This window comes from Ambystoma mexicanum, chromosome 2p (assembly GCF_040938575.1).
Source record: "Ambystoma mexicanum isolate Mex_15411 chromosome 2p, UKY_AmexF1_1, whole genome shotgun sequence".
Lineage (NCBI taxonomy): Eukaryota > Metazoa > Chordata > Amphibia > Caudata > Ambystomatidae > Ambystoma > Ambystoma mexicanum.
Genome location: NC_090923.1, coordinates 602,861,702 through 602,887,622, shown reverse-complemented (window position 1 = coordinate 602,887,622; position 25,921 = coordinate 602,861,702). Strand labels below are relative to the sequence as shown.

General features: G+C 47.7%; 1 protein-coding gene across 2 annotated transcripts in view; it reads left to right on the top strand.

Annotated features, from left to right (window-relative positions):
• The window catches only part of IFRD2 (interferon related developmental regulator 2), a 206,769-nt gene that overhangs the window by 145,901 nt on the left and 34,947 nt on the right, over positions 1-25,921 (top strand). For both annotated transcript variants that reach the window (XM_069644127.1, XM_069644126.1), the window contains 2 exons: positions 233-338; positions 23,142-23,279. In XM_069644127.1, the coding sequence (XP_069500228.1) occupies positions 233-338; positions 23,142-23,279 (244 nt within the window). The remainder of the gene's footprint in view (positions 1-232; positions 339-23,141; positions 23,280-25,921) is intronic.

The window sequence follows — 25,921 nt, the reverse complement described above, 5'->3', positions numbered from 1 at the left end:
ACAAACGTTTTACAAGAGTTGGTTCTTTTTTCATTTGTGGCAATATCAGTGTTTTTAGTATGGATTTCTGCATCCTGTTTTTTTGTGAAAATGTTCACTGCTGTTTTGATGTCTTGTCCCTTACCCAGACCCCGCCATCCAAAACCTCCCTACCACAAACATCTAATCAAAGTCTGTTTTGCGTTCAGATCCTTTGTTGAGCCTCTTATAACCATTTGTTTTATTCATCTAGCCACTTACCCAAGCTTCCTGGCATGCTCTCCAGTGAAAATGTCAACCTGCGCATTGTGGCTGGAGAGACCATCGCTTTGCTGTTTGAGCTGGCCCGTGAACTGGAGGTGGGTCTTAATGCCCTGTCCAAAATGTAATTGCTGTATATCTTTGTCACGTAAAGGGACCCCAATTCTAGAATGACTGACTTGTGCCCTCCTTATTAGAGTGAAGATACTGCCCATTGCATAGAGTGGCAAATAAGTGGGATGATACAGATCTGTCCTGGTTTTTCAGTCTTCAATCCCAAATTTCTAATTTGATCCCAGTTAGAGGCGGAGTATAGCATCCAACCTTCCTGTGGAGAATACATAGCAATGTATCGGTCTGCCTAGAGCCTCCCCATCCACGGCAGATCTTTTTATACTGGGCTATTATTTCAAGGCAATCTTTCCTCCCTCCCTTTGCTCTAAAGAATTCTGTATCATGAAATGCTTGCTCTCAGTTGCTTACTTTGTTGCATCTTCTAGTGGTACACATGATGTGCAAAGCCACAAGTAGGGAACCTAGGGCACTGTGCCAAGCAAACCGGCCTCTCCTTGAATGTCTTCAGTATGCCTCTGTGTCCAGCCCAGTGCCCTATCGGCAGATTGCAGTTGTACAGTGCAGTCGTGTATTGATTTTGAGTTTCTCTGTAAAGGGCTTGTGCAAGTCAGTAGGGTAGACTTGTTTCTAGCTTAAAAATCATTAAGGTGCCTTGTGCACTCAGTAACATCTGTATTAGGGACATGTTTCCCTGTGCCTAATCCATTCTCCTGTGAGACCATTAGCATGTTCTGCTGGACTTTTTGACCTTTTTTTTTTTTTTGTTCCCCCCTGAATGAGGGGAGCCTTTTGTCACCCCCCCCCTCCATTCATGTTTTCTGCTTTGCCTAAGGGAACCCAGTTCAGTGTGGTTTTACTTTGATTTATGGAGTCTTTCTTTCTTCCATGCATCTTGAGGCATCCGTGTTTCACTTTTGCAGCTCACATCACCTGGGGCTCTGCTTCTTATATTTTTATTATCCTTAAGAACTACTGTCTCAAGGTTAGGCAGATACTACTTATCCTCCGTAGCTTTCCCTTTTGTGAGATCAGCCCACACAACCATATGTGGAGTCCTACGGGGTTGCCTGCTATTCCCTTTTTCACTGCTCCTGTAACTTATCTGTTACAGTGACTGGCATAAATTTATGACTAGTGTCAGTGGATATGTTCTACATTTGTGCATTTGTTTACTTGCAGGCTGTCTCCACAGCTGCAGTTATGCACAGAAGTGTCACCATTGATCCAAAAGTGTGAATTCTTTTATAACTATTTCTTGTGTGCTTGTCCTGTCTTGGCCTTTCTGCCATTCGGGGTGGGGGAGGTCTGGGTTTGAGTTTTGTCTTTGGCGGGATCCCTTTGTGTAGCTGAGGCTTCAGTGTGTCTAAAAGCACAGGAAGCAAGGGAGGATCCCGAAACTCTATCCTTTCTTTCTGGTGTGCTTGAAAGAAACATTCTGGCTGAGGTTGGGGGGGTGGGGTGGCTGTCTTTCCTGATTGGACATCCACCTGCCAGTTTCTGTAAACTGCAAGTAGAGTTTGCAGAGGACGAATGTGAATTCCTGATAAAAGGTGAGGGTCTTGAGGCAGAAGACGAGTTAATCACTAGAACAGAAGAACCGCAACCACAGAGACCACTGCTGTCCTGACCCGGTTTTCAAATAGAGGAGCTCAGAAAGAGGACGACTCCTTCCCTTTGACTGGTGGGACCAACTAGACCTAAGACGACCTGCAAGACGAGGCACCCCCCAACGTGATGTGACCTTCCTGGGCTGCCAACCGCAAATACCCAGGGATCTCTGACCATATTGTAGTGCCTAGTATTCCCGTGAACAAATCCTCCCAGAACTTTGGTGAGCTCCAGTTGGACCTTCAGAGACAAGGTCCCCCCCCCCTCCACCCCCTTCTCAAAGTCGAGTGTAGGCCTGAAGAATCGAGGTGGGTTGACCAGGCGGTAAACGTTCATCCTTGGAGGCTGTGAAAAGGTGCCATAACTGCAGACCGACATTGAAGCACGAAGAATCCTTTGTGAGGCCTTTCTCCCGACTGCTGCAATGACATCCCTACAGAGTCCCTCGTTCTGCAGCATGGGGTCTGGCATGGATTCACATGCTCATGAATATTCCAGTCGTCACACTGGGAATCCTCGGTAAAAGAAAAACAGTTTCAGTTTAGTTTTTAAACTGTCTTTTTCTCCTGTAAACTAATCACTGAGCCTCCTGGTCATACTGCCCCAAGCCGATGACTGCCCTCTACCTAAGCCCCTCCTCAGGCAGCCATCTTCAGATGTTTACTGCACATTCAAATGTTGGGGGGAGTCACGTTTTGCTCTTCGAGCTATCTGTATATTTTCATGTTTTTGCTTGGAAAACTGTTTTCGGTTCAGTTGATTTTCAAAAAAGGTAGCAGGGTCCCTCTCAAGAAAGAACATGGCATGATGACCTGTTTTTTTTTTTGTGTGCATTTGTATAGAAGTCTTTAGACTGCCCACATGGGTGGTCTAGCACCAAAATGCTATTGCAATTCCCATCTGTGAAAGGTACAGTGAGAAAATGCTATGGCTGCGAACTCTCAAAGTGGGGAAAAAAACACAGAACGGGTTATCATGCAGTGTTCTTTCTGGAGAGGGGCACCAGCTACGGTTTTCAAAAAAATTCAGTCCAATTGAGCCTGTGTGCTCCATCGCTTATCCTTCCGATTAACGGGGACCTGTTTTACGGCATCTCATCTCCCCCAAAGGGCCGAAATCGTTCAGTGTTCCTCTTGGAAGCTTCTAGAAGTCTTCAGACCTGCACCGTGCTGCATCTTGTCGGAGGACAACGACTGAGCTTCTCTCTACAAGCTGTGCACCAGCTGCGGTTTGCAGAATGTTTTTTCGGAAAGACCAGCATTACTAGTGCCTGTGTGGTCTACACCCAAAGCATAAAGAAGATTGTGTGATCTGCCGTGGCTTCACCGAGCGCACGAAGAAGGATCAACGCGTCCGGTTGGCAGCGTGACCCGGTCTATGGTGTCGTGGCGGCGGCCAGAGTGGCTCTTCCTCCCAGGTGGGAGGCTTCGGTCAAGCCAGTGGAGAAGACTCCGGAGAAGAGGATGTTGAAGCTTAGCCCAGTACCAACCCCTTAGGACCCTAAGAGGGGAGAGTTAGGGGGTGGGGGGAGGTGGCTGAGAGCAACTCAAGGCAGATATTTCTTCGTCCGACAAGGCGATGCTTTCCGTCCGTACTATCCAGGATGATGACTATGGGAATGTCAGGGGGTGCTGGGGGCTAACCAACACCCACCAGAGTCAACCACTTATGCGATGGACCCAGTGACCCTGTCCCCCCCGGTTCCTCAGACATATCGCAGGACATCCTCTCGACCTGCCACATGCTGGTGTCGGAGAATCAGAGGATGTCGACGGCGGCACCACCGTTGACAGTGGGGCAACCACTGGCGAAGAAGAGGATGCCTCCTACCTCTTCATTGCAACTGTCATGATACCCCCCCCCCCCTTCCCCCCTAGGGGGACTGGACGGACACAGCAATGACTGACACGGAAGACAATGCAGGGATGGCAGATCCTGCATCACTGCCGCCGAGCGCTTCTCCGCCAGATGAAGTGGGATCCATTCATTCCATGATCGCCTGTGCGTCAGTGCTTTTTCCAGCACACCCCAGAAGAGGGCTTCCTGTACTAGCGCCGGGAGGCGAAGAGGAAGACCATCCTGTCTGTCCCGCTCTGCTAGGAACCCCACCTCAGCCCCCAGCGAAGAGGCCCGCTTAAAAAAAAGTTCTGGGTGCCGGAATCTGCACCCAAGTATCTATGGTCTCAGCCGTTGCCGGTCTCGGCGGTCGCTAAAAATAAGTCGTAGAGTTTGTAGTTTTCATCTGCACCTCCGGACAACAAGGAGAAGAAATTGGATTCCATGGATAGTAATAATCTACTCGGCGACGACCGTCAAGGCGGCCAATGCCTTGGCGTTCGTGGCTAGATACGACCGGGAGCTTTGGCACAAGATGGCTCCACTCCTGGATGTCCTCCCCGATGACAAACTGGTAGAGGCTTTGGAGATCCCCCAGGAATGTGAGGTGGTGTTGGACCACTCTATAGCAGTGGCCCTGGACATTGCGGATACGGGCTTCTGCCAGATGTGTCCATCACCACCCTGGCTGGAAGTCCAGATGAGGGTTCTAGACCTGCTGTTCGACAGTGACAACCTGTTCGGGAAGGCAGTCGAAGAATCCCTCCAGGCCATCAAGACTGACAAGGAGACGGCCTGTGCCTTGGGCACCCTGCAACACAGGCCGTCCTTTTGTTCCACAGGAGGGAAGTGTTGCAGGTCTTCGAAGGGTTTTGGGTGGGGAGCCTCTTAATGCCAACCCTCCCGTTCCTCGACCCAGGAAGCCAACAGGGGTAGCTCCAAGCACTTCTGAGGTAGCAGCCGTCAAGGATCCCAGGGCTGCGCGCCGACCGCCAAGCAGGACTGAACCGGCTAAGATGTCTGGCCAGCACCCGGTGGGAGGCCGGCTGGCGAACTTAGTCAGTGGGTTGGCGACCATCTCCACCGATCAATGGGTGCTGGATGCTCTTCCCCCACAGACCCACTTTAGAGTTTCAACTGAAGTGTCCACAAATACCACCAGTGGCCCGACAGGAACACATCCCTCAGCTGCTGCTGGAAGTTCGGGCCATGTTAAAAAAAGGGGTGATAGAGCTGGTTCCAAAGCGACTCCCGGGCTCCGGATTTTACTCCAGGTACTTTCTCGTAAGAAAGACCAGGGGGTGGAGGCCCATTCGCTAAGGTGGTGGGGCATGCGCTCCAACATCGCCGGAGGCACGGACTTCCAGAGCCCCCGTACCAGGAGACTGTCACAATGGATGCTTCCCTGGATGGATGGGGAGCCCACACCGGACATCTTCATGCCAGAGCTCTATGGCTGCCAGAAGAGAAGACGCTACACATCAACGCCCTGGAACTACGGGCAGTGTTTTGGGCCCTCAGGTCGTTTCTGCAATTCCTCAAGGGAAGGTGGTGAGGGTCTTCACGGACAATACACAATACCACCACAATGTTTTACATCTCGAAGCAGGTGGGCACCAGATCCCCAGCGCTCTCCAAAGAGGCGCAGGACTTGTGGCACTGGGCTGTCGCCCAGGGGCTGTTCCTCAGTTTCACTTGGCTGGAGTGTTTAAATACTTTCTCTTGGATATACTGTTTCCAAGAGCAGTAAAGCGAAATTGACTTTACTTACATTTGTAACTTTCTAGAACCCGCACACACTATCTTACAATAGGCTGTTGGAGGGGTTACCTAGTATCGATGAATGGCTGGTGGCAGTGGTCCGCAGCTGCAGTAGAGCACAAGTAGAGCACCCAAGGGTGCCATTTTTGTCAAAAAGGCCCAGGTTGTTTTTTTTTTGTTTTTTTTTCATTTCTTTGTGGGGGAATATCCTTCTTGAGATTTACTCTGCACGCCAAACCATGTTTGGTCCCTTGGTCCCTTTGTTCATTTTGCCTTTGGTGGGATTCACGAGTGAAGCCTGCCTCTGGCTCCAGGGTGTCTGGCGGGGGCAGGAAGCGAGGGAGGTACCTGAACTCCCTGTCCTTAGTCTCCTAGGAGATAGGAATGTACTCATAGGTCATTGGCCGGCTGGCTGTCCGGCAAGGACACCCACATTGCTGGTGACTGGCATCTAGGCTGGAATGAATGGGAGAAACCTGCATAAAAGGTGAGGCTTTTTGGCTTGGAAGGCAGTTGACCACTGGATGAAGGAATCTTAAGAGACACCTGCTGCAACTCCTGGACCATTGATTTGCCCGGTGAAGCCCTGCTGCAGTGTTGAAGCTCTGAATTTGTCTTGACTAGAGAAGCCCTGCAAGGACGACTTCTGCCCTTGAGTTGGTGGGACCCATCAACTCCAAACTAAGCCACCTGGACACCCTCTCGAAGCTGGTTGAATTTCCACTGCAGTCGCTGCTGGAACCGAATAGCCAGTGCTTTTAAGCTGGCCAAGAGCGCCAGGAAGATCTGGAATCCCAGAAAGCAGCACTGACCGAGCCTGAGCCACCTTAACAGAATGCTGGACCCCAGATGCAAGGAAAGCCCACCTCGACAGCCAGGAAACGTGGTGTTTGCGGTAGATGCGAGGAGCTAAAACACCAAAGTGCCACTTGTTTGAAGATTGCCGGTTGCGGTCTGTGACTGTCCCACTACAGTGCAGGAGTCCCCAGAAGTCCTCCCTCTTGACCCCACAGCCGAGGCCCAGGAACACCAGGAGCTGCACAGGAACAGAAACAATCTGCTGCACTTTTCTTCAACCTAAAGGTACTCTACAGTCTAAGAACTTACCTCTTGTTGTGCCGCCTTGCTTGTTCTCAGTTGAGATTTGTCTTGGTTGCTCCTGTAAAGTTGCTTTCATCTTCCACTACTCTCTCAGGCCTGTGACCCTACATTTGATTCTACTTTTCTACAGATTTCTAAAAACATTGTGCAAGACTGAAAGAAGTGTGAGTTCACCTTGACTTTTGCTAACTTAACATTGGCTGGCCTGTCTCCCTGAATGAAACTTCTCCTGCTGATGTGTTTTGCCTTCCTTCTAGTAAAGTTAACTGACTTTGCATTGTTTTTTAGTACTTATCTGTTTAAGAATAATTGTGTGAACATTTGTCTTATTCTTAAACCTCTATTCTTTGACACTCCCAATAATATTCTAAATGCAACAGTGATATATTAATGTCTCCAGCAACCTAACTATTGAAGTCACCTGAGGGTATAGGTAGTGTCTGTGGAACATCCCAAATGGGTATTTGCTGATTTAGAGAAACGAAGAGTGTGTATTTTGGAGTTTGTATTTGTGTTACTGTTATATATTGCCCCTTCTGAATAAGGCTTACTCAAACTGACAGTTAAATAAATTAATTGTTAAATCAAGAAACCCTGTGTGTGGATTCTTGTCACTGTGAATCTCTAACTCCCCTATAGCTCAGATTGACCCCTCTTGAGATGAGCCTGGCTGCTCAACACGCTACCAGTCTGTGTAGTACAGACTTATACCGAAGGTTGGGTTCCTATTGTCAGGAGGTCAGGGTTGTTGTAGTGCACCCAAAGGGTACTGCATACAATCTTGCCTAACAAACACTGTCACTGATTCTCTCAGGAGGGAGCTGTGCTCTTGCCACGAGTGGGAGCTCCGGCAGGATCAAGTGGACAACCTTTTCCTCAAATGGGGCAGTCCCCAGATCAATGTTTGCGACGGCGACGAACACCAAGTGCCGTAGGTTCGGTTCCCCCAGCCGGGGAGTATGGGGGACGCATTCTCATTGCCTTGGGATGCCCTGTTTCTGTATGCTTTCCCTCTGTTGCTAACACTAAAAGTCCTCAGTCAACTCAGATGGTACCAGTGCTGGATGGTTCTCGTCGCACCAGCGCGGCCGAGGCAGATCTGGTACCCGGACCATGTCAGCGTTCCCTCCAGTCAAGCCAGCAGTGGTCGCAGATCTTCTCGCCAGGGAAGGTGGAGCAATTCTGCACCACGGCCCGGGGTCTCTGAACCTGAAGGCCTGGCTCCTGCAGCTTTAAGAGTTCGGTTGCTATGATCTTCCGGCAGACTGCAGGGAGATGCTCGCCAATGCCAGGGGTCTACTTTAAAGTGCTACGGACACAAATGTAAGCATTTTGCGACTTGGTGCCGGTAGCAGAAGATAAACCCGATCAGGTTTCTGTCGTGGAAGACTGCATTCCTTGTGGCCATCATCTATGCGAGACAAGTAGGTGAGATCCTGGCCCTGTCCTGCAAGTGGCCTTACTTGACTTTCCACGACACCAGGGTGGTACTGCGGACGCACCCTCCTTCATGCCCAAAGTTCTGTCGGAATTTCATCTTAACGAGTCCTTGTTACCTGTGTTTTTTCTGATGCCTTTGTCGCCGGCTGAGAGGACTTTGCACTTTCTGGATGTGGCCCGAGCGCTGAAGTTTTGTGGCCTGCACAAAGAGTTTCCGGAAAACTTTTCAGCTTTTTATGAACTTTGGTCCTGTGATCTATGGGAAGGCCCTGTCCAAGGCTTCCATTTCCAGGTGGCTCTCTGGCTGTATTACTCATTGTCACCGGTTGGCAAACCGACCGCTGCCTGGCCGTTGGAGGCCATTCTACTAGAGTAATCGCTGTGTCGACTGTTCCTGTCTCTAGTTCCACGCACACCTTCATGAACGTCTACTGCGTAGACTGGGATTCCAGGGAGTTCAGTCGACCAAGCAGTGCTGCGCAACCTGTTCACTTGAAGATGAGCCTGGTTGTGAGGAGGTAAGAAATTGCTTCTGTTGAGCCTTGCAACATCCTGTGGTTGTGTAATTATGTACTGCTGTGTATTCTTTATTCATGAGTATGTGAATCCATGCGAGACCCCATGCTGGAGAAGTTAGTTACCTGAAACTGTTGTTCTCCAGCATGGGTCTGGCATGGATTCACATGCGAACCCTCCCGCCTGCCCCTCTGTGGCTCTTCTCTTGGTTCTACTGCTACTTTACGTGCTACCAAATCTGAAGATGGCTGCCTTCGGATAGAGGTGCTTAGGTAGAGAGCAGTCATGGGGGTGGTGTGGAGAGTGGGGGGTCGGAGGGGGAGAGTACGACCCAGAGCTCAGTGATTAGTTTATAGTAGAAAGACAGTTTAGAAACGATACAAACTGTTTTTTTCCTTTTACTGAGGATTCCCAGCCTGACGATGGAATATTTATGAGCATGTGAATCCATGCCAGACCTATGCTGGAGAACAGTTACAGGTAAGTAACTAACTTGTTCCTTTTTTTTTCCCCGCAACAACCAAGGAATAGGAGACCGGGTCACCCGCAGCTGCACCCCAAAAAGAATCCAGCTGCAACTTCTTCACAAGATACTTTGGGACTTGTGGTAGTACATACCTCAAGTCCTTCTGTAGCTCCTTTGTTGATGAGTGCTGATTCTGATGTTTGGATTTTGGCCCACACTGTTCGGCCAGACCTAATGCTGGTTTACCCGTAGGTAGTCTTTCCCAAGGTCCCACAAACCTTTTTTGACTCACAATTGTACTTATAATTGAAGAATCCTCTGGAACTTTGCTGTTTATGCTGCTGTGCCTTACCTGTGTTAATGGCAATCTGAATTTGTTGTCCCTGTACCTAGATAGGGATGGACCACTAAAGCCTTAAGGCCTGTGAAAAGGCCTACATGTTTTTAAGGTATTGCGCTGCTACTGTTGGTGTGGTTTGACTTTTTTTTTTTCTACAACTGAACATTTTCTGAGTTGCTATAACAGGTGTTTTTACTTTGGTCTGTATTCATGAATTTGTATAAATCTTTACTTATGGTTTACTCACCTGAAGTATTGCATTTGTTTTCTATTGTGTTGATTAGTTAAAATAGTAGTTACCTGAATAACCTTTGTGTATATGAAAAAAAAAATCTATTTTCCTAGAACTACACGTTTGAAGGAGTTTGTTTGGGTCTATGTATTAACTGAGTTAATTGTACTTGCCTACAGCTCACATCTCCCTAAGATAAGCATGGCTGCTCTACCATACTACCAAAACCTTGACTAGTTCAAATGTTAGACGTTAGGAAAACTCGCCGAACAATCTATACGTATTGATGTCTTAACTTTTTCGTTTACTTTAGTGTTATTTTGCTCTTTCACTGGTGAGGCAATCACACTAGTTACTGTACCACAGGGTACTGCTAATGTTATGTTAATGAGTCTTGTACCGCGCACTGTAGCCACTTGCGCGGTCTCTTAGCACTCTGGCGGCTCTGCAATAGAAGGAGGCTTGTGGGGTTTTAGTGGGTTTCCGAAGGAGAAGAGCAAGAGCGCTTTTTATGTGCTGTTGGCAGCTTCAGTTTGGAGAAACTGATCACTGAGCGTTGGCGAGTTTTCAGTTAGTCGTCATGTGGTGGTGAGGTGTGATTGTGTGTGGTTTGTTTTCATGTCTGGTGTTGTGAAGTGCATGCATTTTGTGGTGCGCTAGAGGTATGGTTGGGTTTAGTTCAGAGTTTGAGGGTGCGTATGCAAAGAAGGTGAGTTTTTAGTACAGTTGGTATGTGGCAATACTTTTCTTACATTCAATATTCAGTCTAAATGCAATACATTTCCCACCCCTGTTAGGGGAGTTTTCCAAAAGTCCTACTGCTACTAAGACTTTAGTAAGCTATCCCAGGGAGTTAATGGACATTCCATAAAATACCATCCATTTAGGACTTTAATCTGTTCAGGGGTCTAGTATAGCGCCTTCCCACACATAAAGTTAAACTTGCCACCGAAAGCCAGGCTATTCATACTTATACCATGCGTCATTAGCCTCACTGTACCCCGAAAGTAGCTGAAAACAAAATAAATATGGTTACAATATCCCAATACTGTAAAAGCTTCATTATCAGGCAACATTGTTTTAACTGATTTTTAGCTGGGCACAAACGCTGTTCACTTCAAAATGCAACTGATGAATTGGAGAAGCTCTTCAAAGTCTATATTGCCATAAGCCCTAGTCATAGAAAATGCATTTACAAAGAAGAGCTAAGGCCAGTTTGGTTTCTCGGAGGCCACAGCCTCCTCCATACATAGCAATGACATGCCGGGAGGAGTATGGGGGTAGCCTGTAGTATTAGTGTTTTTAGCCTGGGTGTACAAGTTGGCTGCCTAAGCCCCATCTGCTTGTGAGCACAGGAAGTATCCATCTGCAGTGCATGTTTTATTGCACCCATAACCTTTGCTTGCAGATCGGGCCTGTTGGGACAGTTTGTCTGAAGTCCAAGGGCTTAGTAAAACCATACAAATGACAGTACTACACTGCACTCCACTCTTAGTATAAGGCTGTACCACCTGAGTAGTTGGTAGTGTAGACAGAGCAGCCAGGCTTATCTCAGGAGGGAGCGAGGGCTGCAGGTTGGTAGATTGTAGCATACATATGGTCCAAAGAGAAACACACTATTTATTGTAAAAAATAAAGGGTCTATTTAAATACAAGTAGGCCAAGATGAATCTCGGGTAAATAAGTACTATTCCATTTATATATGTACACAATTATAAAAAAAAAACAACTCCTACTTAAGGGATACACCTCAAAGTATTACCTTAAGAATAGCAGTCAGCAGTTCAAGGATAGGTAAACCTATAACATGCAAAATGCAATCAGCTATTCTTGGGGTAAAACCAGGTCACATAACATCTTGAATGCAGTCATTAATTAAAGTGTAGTAGACCCCGTCAGTCATGCGGTGGATACTTTTCTGAATAGTGAAACACAAATTCATGGAACAGTATAAACCTATAACTACCTTCAGGATAACCTCAGTTATACCAGGTGTGTGAGACCTAATGATGTAATAAACTATTACAGTTGATTTTCAGATCAGTGGAACACAAACTAAGGTAAGCAAGAACTCTCTATTTTAGGATTGCACCAAGCAGACCAAGGTCAGCTAAACCACAGTACACTTACTCAGAATGGCACACAGCTATTCAAGGGGAGTAAGACCTATTTGTGATGCTTCTTAATCTGCTTAGAATCGCATGCTGTGCATATGGTTCCGATATCCAGTGGTAACCGCAGAGTATTGCATCGTTCAAGGATCAAAAGGGGACGTCGGCATAAGCATGTCTGTAACACTATCCCTATCGTGACGTGTAGTGTACCCAAAATCCCTCTCGCGCTGAGGTCCCTCAGATTGTTTTTTTCCACCCAGATAACTTTGCAGAGCTCTTTCATAAGAGACATTGTTAACACATTGTTAATCGACTTTGTCGATTATCCCCTTAAGGTCATTTCGATGGTGCCTCCTGTACTATGCCGAAGACTGCGGTGGACTTTCGACTCCTGTGATCCGGCAGTGGAGCCGTCCGCGTGGCCCTGACCTCTGGCCGGCCTACACAGTAGGGATTGTGGAGATGGGGTAGCCATATTCTTTGTTTCTCCTCTTTGCTCCCTAGGTCTGGTCATCACCTTTATTGCCTTTCGCTATGGAAAGGACGCCATTCAGGTTTTGCCCCTCTTGCAGGGCCAGGTACACTTGGAAGGATGAGCACTTGTCCACCCCTTGACCACGACGAAGCGCGGTGCACGGCCTGTTGTCTCCTGAGCCCTAAGACACTTAAGGAGCGCCGTGTTAAACGGTGGGCAAACTACGGCATGTCATGGGCTGGATACTCTCTTCCCCCCCCCCCCCCCCCCCCCGCCCCCACCGCCGAAAGTGACGGGGGGGGGGGGGGAACCAGTGATGACCAGGCATCCTTGTCGGATACCATTGACCTTACGGCAGACGTTTCAGGGTCCGCCACGACCGCCCCCGCTAGACCTGACGCGAGGCATGCTGTGGGGGAAAACACCCGGTGACAGGGGCGTACAAGATCGCAACACAAAGCACACAACCCCAGTCCCGGTTTCAACTATGCCATCGAAATGGGCGAAAGCGCCAATGGAACCACCGAAAATTTCAACGGGATCCACTGGTCCTCAGGATCTGCAGCCTTCCTCGCATCCGCAGCAGCGTGTTGTGACTGGGCCCTCTAAAACAACCATCCAAAACCCATAAGGCTGTCTAAGCGCCCTTAGCTGACGCTCTGGTGCCCTCTAAGGCCCCAGTAGGAGAAAAATCTACTGCTAGGCCCCAAAGTCAACCGGCGCTTCGCCGAACATCTCCGAAAGCATCGCCTGGATTGCTTCGGCTGTGGGGTTGAAGGTGAGGTCTAAAGAAACGACTAAGCACAAGGAGCGGCCTGTGGATGTGCCGAAAGATGCTCCACAGCATCCCGATGCTCCCAAGGACTAGATAAGTTCAGCGCCATAGGGAGGAAAATGAAAATGTTCCACCCTTAGACCCCTCTGGCTCATCTAGATGGACTAGAGAAAAATTTGAAGGGTGTATGGATAGATTGGAGAAATTTGTCTCGCTTTCAGAGAACCCTACCCCCAAGAGAACTCAGGAGGACCCTCCCTCTGTGCCTGCTTCTAAGTTTCAAAGCCCTTTAGAACCCACCCAGCAAGATTACACTTGTGTCCCCTCTGAGGACGAGATCCACATGGACACACATCAGGACATTTATGACCAGGAGGAGGAGGATACCTTCCTGGAAGACTATACTGTGGACGACCAGGCAAATCCTACAGGCAACTGGGAGGATAGCCGCCAGGTTGAGGCAGAACCCTGGACGCTTCCTACCCACGACCAGGACCATGATGTCCTATGTTTAGATTCCCCTCCCTCCACTCCGGCATGCCAGGCTTCCCCAGTGTACGACCAGATGGCGTTCAACGCCATCTTGAGAAAGGCGGCTGACCATTTTCAAATCGCCACCCAGAAGGCCTGGCCTGAACAGGGTTTTGTGTTGGAGGATATCCTCAAAGAAAGGCCCCCTCCAGTCAAGCATTCCTCTTCTTAATTCCATTAAGAGGAGATGGGCTCCTTCATTGGTCACACCAGCCCAGACTAGGGCGGTAAATCCGAGGGTGGAAAAACTATTTCGCCCGTCGCCTACTGACCCTACCTACATTAAGGGCCATATCACCCCCGATTCCCTAGTGGTTACCACCACCAGGAAACGGGCGGGGAATACCCCTTTCCACCGCGGAGGCACCTCCCGATAAGGAGTCGAAAAGGCTGTACACTTTGGGAAACCGAGTCGCCACAGCAGCTGCTTTTTCCACACGCATAACAAACACCACGTTGCTTGCCAGTTACGCCGACGTACAGTGGAACCTACTGCATGAAGGTCTCCAGGAGGGGCCTGAACCCGCAAGAACCAAATTACTCTCCATCGAGGGCATGCAGGTCAATCAGAATGTGCTGGAAAAACACCCTGGATGCTGTGGAGACGGCAGGAAGATCCCTGGCACAAGGCACCCTGCTCAAACGGCACGCTTGGCTCAGGAACTCTGGCTTTAAGCTAGAGACCCGAGCAGCAAGGAGCTGCAGCCTCTGGTCAGAAATGACCTACGGATCCAGGTCCCCTCCCATGTCACCCCGGTCAGAGGGTGCTTAACATCCTCCTTTTGGCATGGGAGGGGATAACGTCGGACCTGTGGGTTCTCAAGACGGTCGCCCACGGGTACTGCGTATAATTCGCCCGACCGCGACAATTTAGACTGCCCAAAGCACGACTCCTGATGCCAGTCCATCTGCAAATCCTGATGCAAGAGGTGGAAGCACTTCTGGAAAAGGATGCCATAGAAGCCGTCGCTATTCTTCAGGTAAACAAGGGTATTTATTCAGTGTACTTCCTTGTACCCAAAAAGGACCTCACCATGCGCCCTGTACTAGACTTGCGCCCAGCGAACAAATTTGTGAAACCTCAAAAGTTTCGGATGATAACTCTGCAGGAGTTAACTGTTGAAACAGGGGGATTACATGGCAACACTGGACATGAAAGATGCATACTTTCATATTTCAATGTTGCCAGCGCACAGAAAATACCTAAGATTCAGGATAGAGGACAAGGGCTACCAGTTCTAGGTACTCCCCTTCAGCATTGCCTCGGCACCAAGGGTGTTTACAAAGGTCCTGGCAGTAGCAGCACCACACCTGCGTAGACTATCCGTCCCGGTTTACCCTTACCTCGACGATTGGCTCATAACAAGGGACTCCTTATGAAACATGCCTATTGAACACTGAGAAAACAATAGACCTCTTGTTCAGTCTAGGATTCTCCATCAAAGAGAAGAAATCCAGCTTAGACCCCAGTCAGGTCAAACAGTTTCTAGGGGCTCTATTTCGGACCAAAGACAGCCTCGTCTTACCCTCCGAGAGGGTTCAGAACATGCCTTTTCAGATCCCTCAATATGTATCCAGTCAGGAAGTGACAGTGCGCAAGGCCTTGCGACTGGTAGGAATGATGGCGTCATGCATTTACTTCCTCACGCGCGGCTGCACATGCGTCCCATGCAAAAGTGGCTCAACAGCCAGTGGTGTCAGGCCACCGTACAATGGGAAGATCTGGTAGTTGTCTCACCAGCCCTCGTTCTCTCTTCAGTGGTGGTCGAGGGAAAACCTCATAACAAGGGACTCCTTATGAAACATGCCTATTGAACACTGAGAAAACAATAGACCTCTTGTTCAGTCTAGGATTCTCCATCAAAGAGAAGAAATCCAGCTTAGACCCCAGTCAGGTCAAACAGTTTCTAGGGGCTCTATTTCGGACCAAAGACAGCCTCGTCTTACCCTCCGAGAGGGTTCAGAACATGCCTTTTCAGATCCCTCAATATGTATCCAGTCAGGAAGTGACAGTGCGCAAGGCCTTGCGACTGGTAGGAATGATGGCGTCATGCATTTACTTCCTCACGCGCGGCTGCACATGCGTCCCATGCAAAAGTGGCTCAACAGCCAGTGGTGTCAGGCCACCGTACAATGGGAAGATCTGGTAGTTGTCTCACCAGCCCTCGTTCTCTCTTCAGTGGTGGTCGAGGGAAAACCTCTTGAAGGGGAAGACCTTCACAACCCCTGCAGTAGAAGCCACTCTCACGACACTCCTCTCTCACGGGGTGGGGGGGCCTCATCTACAGCAGACAGCGCATGGAGTGTGGTCCCCAGTAGTAGCGTCCAACCGCATAAACCTGTTAGAGCTATTGGCAGTATTGAAAGCACTGAAGGCATTTCAGACACAGCGACAGGGGAAGGCAGTTCTGGTCTTGACAGACAGCACCACAGATTGATTGATATTTTATTTCTATCGCGCTCGTACACAAGTGTTTCAGAGCGCAACGAGGCAAGGGAGGGGAACAGGGGAGAACAAAACAGCGATTTTACTAGGCCCAGTGACATTGAGAACGTGGAAAGTGCGAAGCAGAGGAGAAACAGATAAATAACAATAAATAAATAATAAAGGCAACAAACAGTGGTAATGCAGGAAGCAATTTGCAAGTTCTAGGTTTAAGGCAGCAGACAGGGTAGGTCTGATAAGTGCAGGAAGAAAAAGGGGGGGCTCTATGGATACAGATACAGACCCCAGTGCAAGGGGTGCCCCGAAGGCAGTGCGGGAGGGTGGCAGGGTGAGCAGGTACCTGGGCCCGAAGGACAGAAGGTGGTGGGCAGGTGCACGGTGCCAAGAGAGAACAAATCAGCAGGGGAGAGGGGTAGCGAAGGCAGAAGAAAAGGTCTTGTGGTGCATGTATTACCTAAACAAACAGGGGGGCACACACTCTCCAGGGCTATCCATGCTGTCCCAGAACCTCTGGATGTAGTCTCTCAAACACAAGATGTTCCTGCTGTCCCAACACGTTCCTGGCAAACTCAATCTGCTAGCGGACGTGCTCCGCTGAGATTTCCCACTGCCCATAGAGTACGAATAGCGTCTACACGAAGACCTCGTCCCCAACGTCTTCGCAGAATGGGGCTTCCCAGAGATCAACTTATTCGCTACTCAGGAGAATGCCCAATGCCAAGACTACGCCTCCAGGTATCCCCAAAACCACTCCAAGGGGAACGGGCTCTGGATAACATGGTCAGGGAAATTTGTTTACGCTTTTCCCCCATGACTCAACAAGGTTGTGCACAAGATGCATCAGGAACCAGTCACCATGATATTGGTGACCCCCATGTGTGCCCGCCAACCCTGGTTCTCATCTGATGGAGATGTCCCTCTCCCCTCCTATGAAGCTGCCCTACCCGTACAACATGCTGTCTCAGGACAGAGGGGAAACACTAAACCCATGCCCGCAAACTCTGAACTTGGCGGCCTGGCTCCTGAGGTCATAGTTCGGACACCTCCAACTCCCTCAGTGATGCATGGATATACTTAAGGAAGCTAGGAAACCTAAAACCCGGTACTGCTATTCCAGTAAGTGGAAACGCTTTGTCGTCTGGTGCAATACCAAGGGCGTCAACCCGATTGACTGCACTCCTACCCACATTATATTGTACCTGACTCACTTGTTAGACTCTGGACTTTTTTTTTTTTAATTCCCTAAAGGTTCACCTAGCTGCTTTCTCAGCCTACACTACGTCACAACAAAAGGGGTCCTGGTGAAAAATACCTGTTATTTTCATGGAAGGAGTTAAAAGAATTCATCCCCCCCCATTTCAAACCCAGCTCCCAGATTGGACCTAAATGTGGTATTGACTAGACTTATGGGGTCTCCCTTTGAACTTATGCATAAGGCAAGTCTCAAAGACCTTACTTATAAGACAGCCTTTCTTGTGGCTATCACTTCTATCAGAAGGGTTAGTGAACTAGAGGCCCTTTCGGTTCTACACCCTTTCGTTACAGTCCACAGGGATATGGTGGTTCTGCGCACTCCTCTATTTGCGCCCAAATTCATTCCCAATCACATGAAACGCCCCAAAGCTACACAAGAATCACAAATGTTATGTTATTTTGCATTTATATAGCGCCTTGTATACCATTGGTATGGTCTGAAGGCGCTGGTAGGTTGAACGCCCTTGGGAACCGAAGTTCAGATCAGTAGAGGGAGTAGGGAGAGTCAAAGGTGCGTGTGAGCACCGGGTAGGTGTGCATTTTGAGCATGTAATAGCTGCTTCTTAGCGGTAGGTGTGGTAGCTGCGGGGTCAGGAATATGTGTTCGTTCTGGCAGGATTTATCCAGACCGGATGTGGCTGTGTTAGGCCTGAGTACGCCTGGCTGGGAGTGTGAAACCAGCAGTGTTTACATAGTGATGTGGAGTATGTGGCGGTTGTTGGTATGAGAACAGTTTACCGAAAGGTGTCATAGTATCTCTGTGTTCTAGTTGAGTAGTGGTGTAAAGAAGAGTAAGCATTTGGTGGGTTATGTGGTCATTCGAACGTTTTCAGCAGTCCAAACTATCCTATGTACTTCACAACATCCGTTCCATGCACCCTATCCATTCCATGCACCCAGTCTGTTCCCTACATTCCGGTCCGCTCCACGCACTCATGCATTCCAGTTCGCCCTGCGCGCTCCAGTCTGGACCACGCAAGCTCTACGTCATCCTCGGTTCTAAGCAGCACGTCCATTTGTTCCGGGCACTCCTTTGCTCCTGGTACGGCACTCCTTCGCTCCACATACTGCGTGCCTGTCCCCTCTGCGCGCCCTCTTCCCGCTTCACATGTTTCATCGGTTCTATTGATTTCATCCACTCCATTCATCATGCATTATATCCATTTAATTGATTTAAATCTGTTTTTGTACGATTTATTCTTATTATTCACGTAGCTGCTTTGCTCTACTTTACTCATTCTGTTCTGTTGATCTTTTCAGTTTACATTAGTGGTTATTAGATGACGATTCTCACATCTGGTAGTTTGTTGGGTTGATGTCATTGAGGTGATTTTATTCTGTTGGGTCATTCCGTGTACAGGTCGGTTCTAGGGGAAGAGCCATGTTTTCAGCAGTTTGCTGAAAGACATTAGATCCTCAGTAAGGCGGATGTGGGGTGGGAGTGCGTTCCACAGTGTGGGGGGCCAAGGCTGAGAATGGTGATCCGCCTAACCTGACTGAGTTTGTCTTAGGGATGATTAGGAGGCCGGCTGAGCTTGATCTTAGAGTGCGTTGAGGGTGATAGGGTTTTAGCTTGTTTTGAAGATATTGAGGTTTGGTTTTATGCACTGCTCGATGGGAGATGCATAAGGTTTTGAAGGTCACCCTTCGGGCGACTGGAAGCCAGTGCAGTGTCTTAAGGCCGGGGAGATGTGGTCTCTTGGGCCGAGCGCAAGTAGCAGTTTGGCTGCAGCGTTTTGTGCCCTTTGAAGTTTATTCAGTTGGTATGCGTGGAGTCTGAGGTAGAAGGGGTTTGCGTAGTCGAGTCTTGATAAAACAATTGATTGGACCGTGGAGTGTCTGTTGGGAAAGGAGAGATATGGAAAGATTATCTTAAGGGTTTTAAGGTGGTAGTGGCATGACTTTGAGACGTTGTTGACTTGGCGCGAGAGTGTTGGGTCAGAGTCAAGCGTGCATCAAGGTTTTTTTCTGCGTTGGAGGGGGTCGGTGGGTTGCCCATGGCGGATGGCCAGGGTAGTGGGTCTGGAAGAAGTTTGGAGTTGCCACATACCACGATTTCAGTTTTGGAGGGGTTTAACAAGAGGTGGCTTTGGGTCATCCAGAGCTCTGTCAAGGAGGCAGGAGGCGAGGTCAGGTCGGGAGTTGAGTTTTGAGTTTAGGAGTTTTAGGATTAGTTGAGTGTCGTCAGCGTAGTTGTACCACAGGATGTTGTGTGAGCGGATTGGTGGGAGGGTGATCAAGTAGAGATTGAACAGGAGGGCAGATAGGCATGCACCTTGTAGGACTCCCGTGTCGACTGGTCGGGCTTGGGAGGAATAAGTGGAGAGTATCGTTATTTGGTACCTATCTTTGAGGAATGAAGCTATCCATTGGTGGAGCGGGTGCACTCATGGTTAGCACGGGCTACTTGGGGGGGGGGGGGGGGGGGGTTGGAGGGGTGTAGTTTCAGGTGAAGCTTACACTTTCTATCACTGGGTGAGATTGGTCATGGTTTCAGTGAATGCTGATTAGGTGGCCTATTTAATTGGAACTATAGCAGTTACGCTGTTTGGTAGGCTCTCTTCTAGAAAGCTGGAATACAGGTAAGCTATTTGGGAGAAATTGAATGTAGTAACACCCCAGGTATGGTTTTGGGCCGACTTTTAAGTACAGTTTAGGAGGGCTTACTAATTTTAGTTCTAGATTAAATGTGTACGCTAGTCGGCACACTTCTAGATTCAAGCTAGCAGCGCTATTGGGCCCATTTCTAAATTTACACTTTATTCAGGTACGATATTGCGCATGCTTCAGTATTCAGCTAATAACTCAACGATACTGGGCACCCTAATGCACACGGAGGGATATTATGTAGACGGAGAGGATATTAGGCACGCATCTAAGTTCAATTTGCACTGAGAGGGTATTAGGGATAGTTCTGAGTTCAGCCAGGGCAATTATTGGTCATACTTCTAAATTCGAGCTAAGTGCGTTATTAGGTTCACTTCTAAATTAAGCTTTGCGGGTATTTAGAGTGGGAATTTAGGGATAGGCTTTTAGGCACACTTCTAGATTCAGCTTTACACCAAGATGATGTTGGTCTATTAGACTTCTAAGTTCAACCGTACACAGGGATAATGTTGGGCTTTTAGATAGCCTTCTAAGTTCCGAATTCTGCTGTACACAGGGATGGTGTTGGACTGTTAGACTTTTAAATTCGACTGTACAACAGAGATGGTATTAGGCCTGCTTCAGGTAGGTAATTTAGACAGGACTTATGAGTTCAACTTTTTGCAGTTCTAGGGTCAGCTTTGCACGGGGGGGTATTGGGTATATTTGGGTTCGGGTTTGCACTGGAGGGATATTATCTGCAAGGTTTGCAGAGAATGGGTATTAGGTGCACTTCTATTTCTAATTTACACAAACGAAGTTGGGCACACTTTAAATTCAGCTTTAACAAAGAGGCTATTGGGCACACTTCTAAATTTTATTTTCAACAGAGAGGCTATTGGGGACACTTTAGGTTCAGCTTTCCACAGAGGTTATTGGGCACGCTTCAAAATTCTGCTTTCACAGAGAGGCTAATTGGGCACACTTCTAAATTCTACTTTCACAGAGCGGGTATTAGACACACTTCTAAATTCAACTTTTCACAGAGGCTATTGGGGACACTTCTAGGTTCAACTTATCACAGAGAGGCTATTGGGGGCCCTTCTAGGTTCAACATTTCATAGAGGCTATTGGGCACAGTTCTAGGTTCAACTTTTCACAGAGAGGCTATTGGGCACACTTCTAGGTTCAACTTTTCACAGAGAGGCTATTGGGCACACTTCTAGGTTCAACATTTCAGAGAGGCTATTGGGCACACTTCTAAATTAAACTTTAACAAAGAGGGTATTAGCCACGCTTCTAAATTCAACTTTTCACAGAGAGGCTAGGTAATTTAGACAAATGGCTTAAGGTAAGGAATACCCCAGCCAACACAGTACTTGAGCACAGCAGAAGAGTTTGCAGCAGGGCATCTTCAGGATCTGCAGCCAAAACGCTGGTTGATGGTCTTCCTTGTCATGGAGACTCAAGACAGGACACTGGAAGGAATTTTGCAGCAGGGATCAACAGGGAGGAGACTGCAAGGGTTACCTTCGTGGCTGGGTGTCTGGTTTTGGCGCCCTTTTCAGCTGGCAGATGAAGAAATAATTTTGCTGGTCGGATTTTCATCCCTCTCTCGGTCCTGCACTCTGGTGAGGGTCTTCAGGGATTCAAATAATGTCTCTGGAGAGCTAGGAGGCCACCAAAGTTTCAGACTGATTCGGACCTCGGAAGACCATTCACTGCACAATAGCTCGAGGTCACAGGATATTGGGGTATTGCAGCCCAGCAAGGTCGCAGCACGGTTCAAAATGTGGATCTCGCCAGCCTCTGGGTAGGAGTCGTCACGTTCGGGAACCCCAGGTTGATAGGAAGGAATGGTTACAGCAGGCTCTCCGGTCGCTGGTAATCGATACGGCCGTTGTTTCATCTTCATCTTCCGCTTCTGTTTCAGCTCCATTGGTCGACTTGTCAGCAGCTTCCAGGTTTGGAGTATTTAACAGGAACTACTGCACAACTTTTGCATTATCTCCCTGCATTTTGAAGCAAGGGGTGGTCAGGACAGCCAGCCCCCGACTGGGAGTTGGTTCCTTTCAGGTAAGGTAGGTGAAAGACAAAGCAGGGTTTGAAATTGAGGGGAGATGGGAGCAATTTAGCTCCTGCTTCTAGCATAGTAGAGCCTGGTTGCCTTGAAACCAACAGCTACTTTTCACTCCTAGGGCCAACTGGTGCCTTCCAAACGTACATGTAATAAGTATTTGGGAATGTTAATCCAGAAGAATTGGAATGGTTCATACAAAATGGACAAAAAGTTAAAGGAGCATTTCTGATAGCTACTGGTTCCCCTGTGGTAGCTCCTGCCTATGGGGGGATGCCCAACACACAGGAGCTGGTTTTAGCTCCTGCTCATCGAATCTCAATTTCAAACCCTGCAAAGTTCTGCATCGCTTTGGACTCCTCCCTCGCGTTCTGCCTTCTCAGACACTCTGCAGCCTGGCCGGGGAATCCAAAGGATTTCCACTGAAGACCAACACTTCCACTGCCATTCTAGGTAAGAACGACTCAGTGGAAGACCTCAGAAAACAGCAAGCGCACAAGAAATGGTGAAAGGCCCTTCTGTGCATTAACGAGGCTGAAATAATAGCCTGCAAGTAATAGACTAAGTCATAAAGGTAAAACCACTGCCACCAACCATTCATGTAAAACTTGCAATTGTAACAATGTTACCAGGTAAGTAAGAAAGAGGATACACTGTATCCTCCAGCACTCCATGTGAGATGTAAAGGGGATGAAAATATCTCTATTATTGCTTGGGAACTGTAGTTCACCCAAGTATATGAAAGATAAATGAATAGGGGAGTCCAAAGGGCCAACCCAGCCTAAGCCCTAAAGGTATAGGAATCTATATCTCCAACCATACACTATGGAGAGACATGAAAAGGTTGCCCATAAAAATAGTAAAAGGCGAGAAGGGTAAAAGATTCCCCTTCACCTAGGGACATGGTAAAATAGCTACCTAGACAAAGCAAAGAGTTCTGGCGTTGACACAGGTCAGGAAGTTTAATCACAGATCTGGAAATCTATGTGTAGGTCAGACTTTTTTTTTTTTTTCTTTTTTTTTGTGTGCACTGTGTGGCTTATTTTTCTCGCACTGATTCACGTGCAGGGCCTCAGTTTTGCTCGTCATTTGATTTCTGGATTAGGCCATCATGAAATGGTCACTGGTCCACATATCTCATAACTCTTAACACACGCACGCGCCCACCCTAGTTGTGCCCCATCCAAGTTGGTCCCTTCTCTGTAAAGGTTGTTGGTGTTTATTTTGTGATTCTACATTTGATAATTCAACACTTATTTTCTGGGCAGGAGGACTTCTTCTATGAAGATACAGACTTGTTGTGTGCGAAGCTTAAAGCCCTGGCGACAGACAGCAACAAGTACCGGGCAAAGCTAGACCGGCGCAAGCAACGCTCCATCTTCCGTGATGTACTGCACTTCATTGAGGTAAACACTTTAGTGATGGGTAACGTAGTTTGAATACCTTAATCATTCCATTCTGCCTACTTGCTATATTTGCAGTATTTTATGCACCATTAAAATAACTTATGTTCTTTCTACCAACATTGTATAGCATCTTTTCGATAAAGCATTCAAGTAAACCTTTTGGTTCTTTGTCGTTATTTCCGATGGTTGGGATCTTAAGCATTAAAAATTAAATATGGACTTTGAATTGCAAATTGGAAACCTAAAAATGATTATATGCCTTTTTAGTCCCTTTCAGCTGTAACGAAAACATGGCCATCTTCGGTTAAGAGATTTTTCTTTTTGCTGCTTTCCTCTCATAGACCTCTATGGGACACTTTCTTTTTGCTTTATTTGTATTACTCACCTGATTTTTTGGAGGAAACTAAAGCCTTCTGCTTTACTTCCCTTGCTTTGTACCCATCCTTATGGGTTGACTAATCAGTACATAGTCGGTCTCTTTATGGATTTGTTGTATTTTTACAACTGAAAACCGCTTTAAAGTAGTTTGGTTACATTACTTTGTATCCTATTTTTTCCTTTGTAACTTTTGGGAAGTACAGTGTGTCCAGGATAGGCTTGTGGACATTTTCCTATCATGATTTGAGCTTTAAATACCACAAATGGCTACTAAGTGTGGTTAGTCTCTAAGCTGGCCATGCCTTGAGATTCCGGTCCTTTGGCCAAATTGTCCCTTGGCCAAATTGTCCTTTGGCCTTCCTGCCATCCCATGGCTGGAATTGCCTTCTATGGAATTCCCTTTTATGGAGAAAGCTGCTGCTTTCGCAGGCTAAAGTGTGGCCTGAGACGGTCTGGCCCCAATCCACATCCTAGTGCCTGAATGTACGTTTCTGGGCAGATTGTACGGCGAGTTGTCTAAGCATATTTGGATAAACACTGCCTGTTTGAATGGTGCACTTCCTTAACTTTGGTGGACCTAGCCGAGCGTCCAGTCCAAATCCTGGATGAAAACTCCTATAGCCAAGACCCCTTCGAAGAGCTGCCCGCTGACAACCAGAGGAAGACTCCTGCAACTGACCATCACCATATCCAGTGAAATCAGAGTGAAGCCCAGAACCTCTGCCTGATCTTAAGAACACCCTTGTTAGTGCTACGACCCATGGACCGGTGGACTGACCTCCCCTTTCCTGGGCTAACTCGCTCGCACACTTGCTGTTCCTCTATGAAGAAAAGCGGCCAGGTGACGACCCCTGCAGTTGACCAGGATCCACTCCAGGGTAGGGTAGCCCTGCTCCTGCATGATAAGACCCTAGTCTGTTGCCTGGCAGATTTGATGCTATTATTGGATAGCTACTGGATGTTTAAATGGTGCAGACTCTTATAAAAGTAGGGCTCCTGCAAGTGTTCATCAGATAATCGTTGCAAACAGGACTAAATGAATGAGTTAATGCATAAAAGGTAAAGCTTTTGGGACAGAAGGCGAAGTCGACCAGTGGAACTGAAGCACCGAAGACTAGAGACTCCTGCAGCAGCTCCAGTAACTACAGAAGCACCTTTGAAGTACCACTGCTGTCCTGAGCCCATTTTTGAATCGACAAAGCTCCGCCAAGGACGACTTCCTCCTCTGGGTTGGTGGGCATAAGCCTCAAGACGCTCTTCAATTTAAGCCGTCCTGCGACCTTCCAGGCTGCAGAGTCCCAATTCCCAGGATACCTCGACTTCCTTGCATTGCCTTGCTCGAGACGAATCTTGCTGGAACTTCGGTGGCATGAATCCTCTCCTCGAAGTCCCCTCACCAGAGTGCAGGACCGGGGAAAGAAGCTTGCAACCAGCAGTGATAGTTTGCTCCGAATGGTGGGAAAGACACCAAAACCTCAAACCGACCCGGGAGTAAGAGGAATTCTTTGCTGGCGAGTCCCACTCAGCTATGGTTACTGTTGCAGGAGCCCATTCGTCCAACCTAATAATGCAGAGTTAATTTAAGTGCTTTTGCTTACCTGACTGAAGTCACTCTGTGTGTGGATAGGAAAAGGAAATGACCATTTACTCCATTGCTTTATTTTTCCTTCTTCTAAATGTACTTTTAATGTTAGTTGATAAATATTCCTTTAGTTAATAACTGCCTTGTGTGCATATATAATAGATAACTTTTTTATTTTTATAGAACTACAAGTGTGTAAATATTTCTTTGGGTCTATGAATGGTCTGATTTCAGTGTACTGATTCACAGCTCACATTTCTCCTCTGAGCCAGGCTGCTCTGCCACTCTACCAACCTTGAGTAGTACAGGTCTATTGGGGCCCTAAAACCAAGGGAGAAGTCTTGTAGAGTCCAATCCCAGTTGCCAATAGGGTTTTACTCACCTAGAATAGCACACTGCCATTCTAAATGTGTAACATTAGGTTTTGCTTACCTTGAACTACTTGCTGCCTTTCTGAAAAATCCTGAAAAGTAACATTGGTATATCTACATATTTCTGTAATAGAAATAGTGTAAGTTTATTACAAGTGGGGTTTTACTCAACTTGAATTATACTGCCATTCTAAATGTGTATCCTGAGTTATTACTTAACCATGAAGTGCATACTGCCCCTCTGAAAAGTAATTAATTTGCTTTCCTTAGAATTATGTTCCACTATTCTGAAAAGTAATGTTGGTGTAACT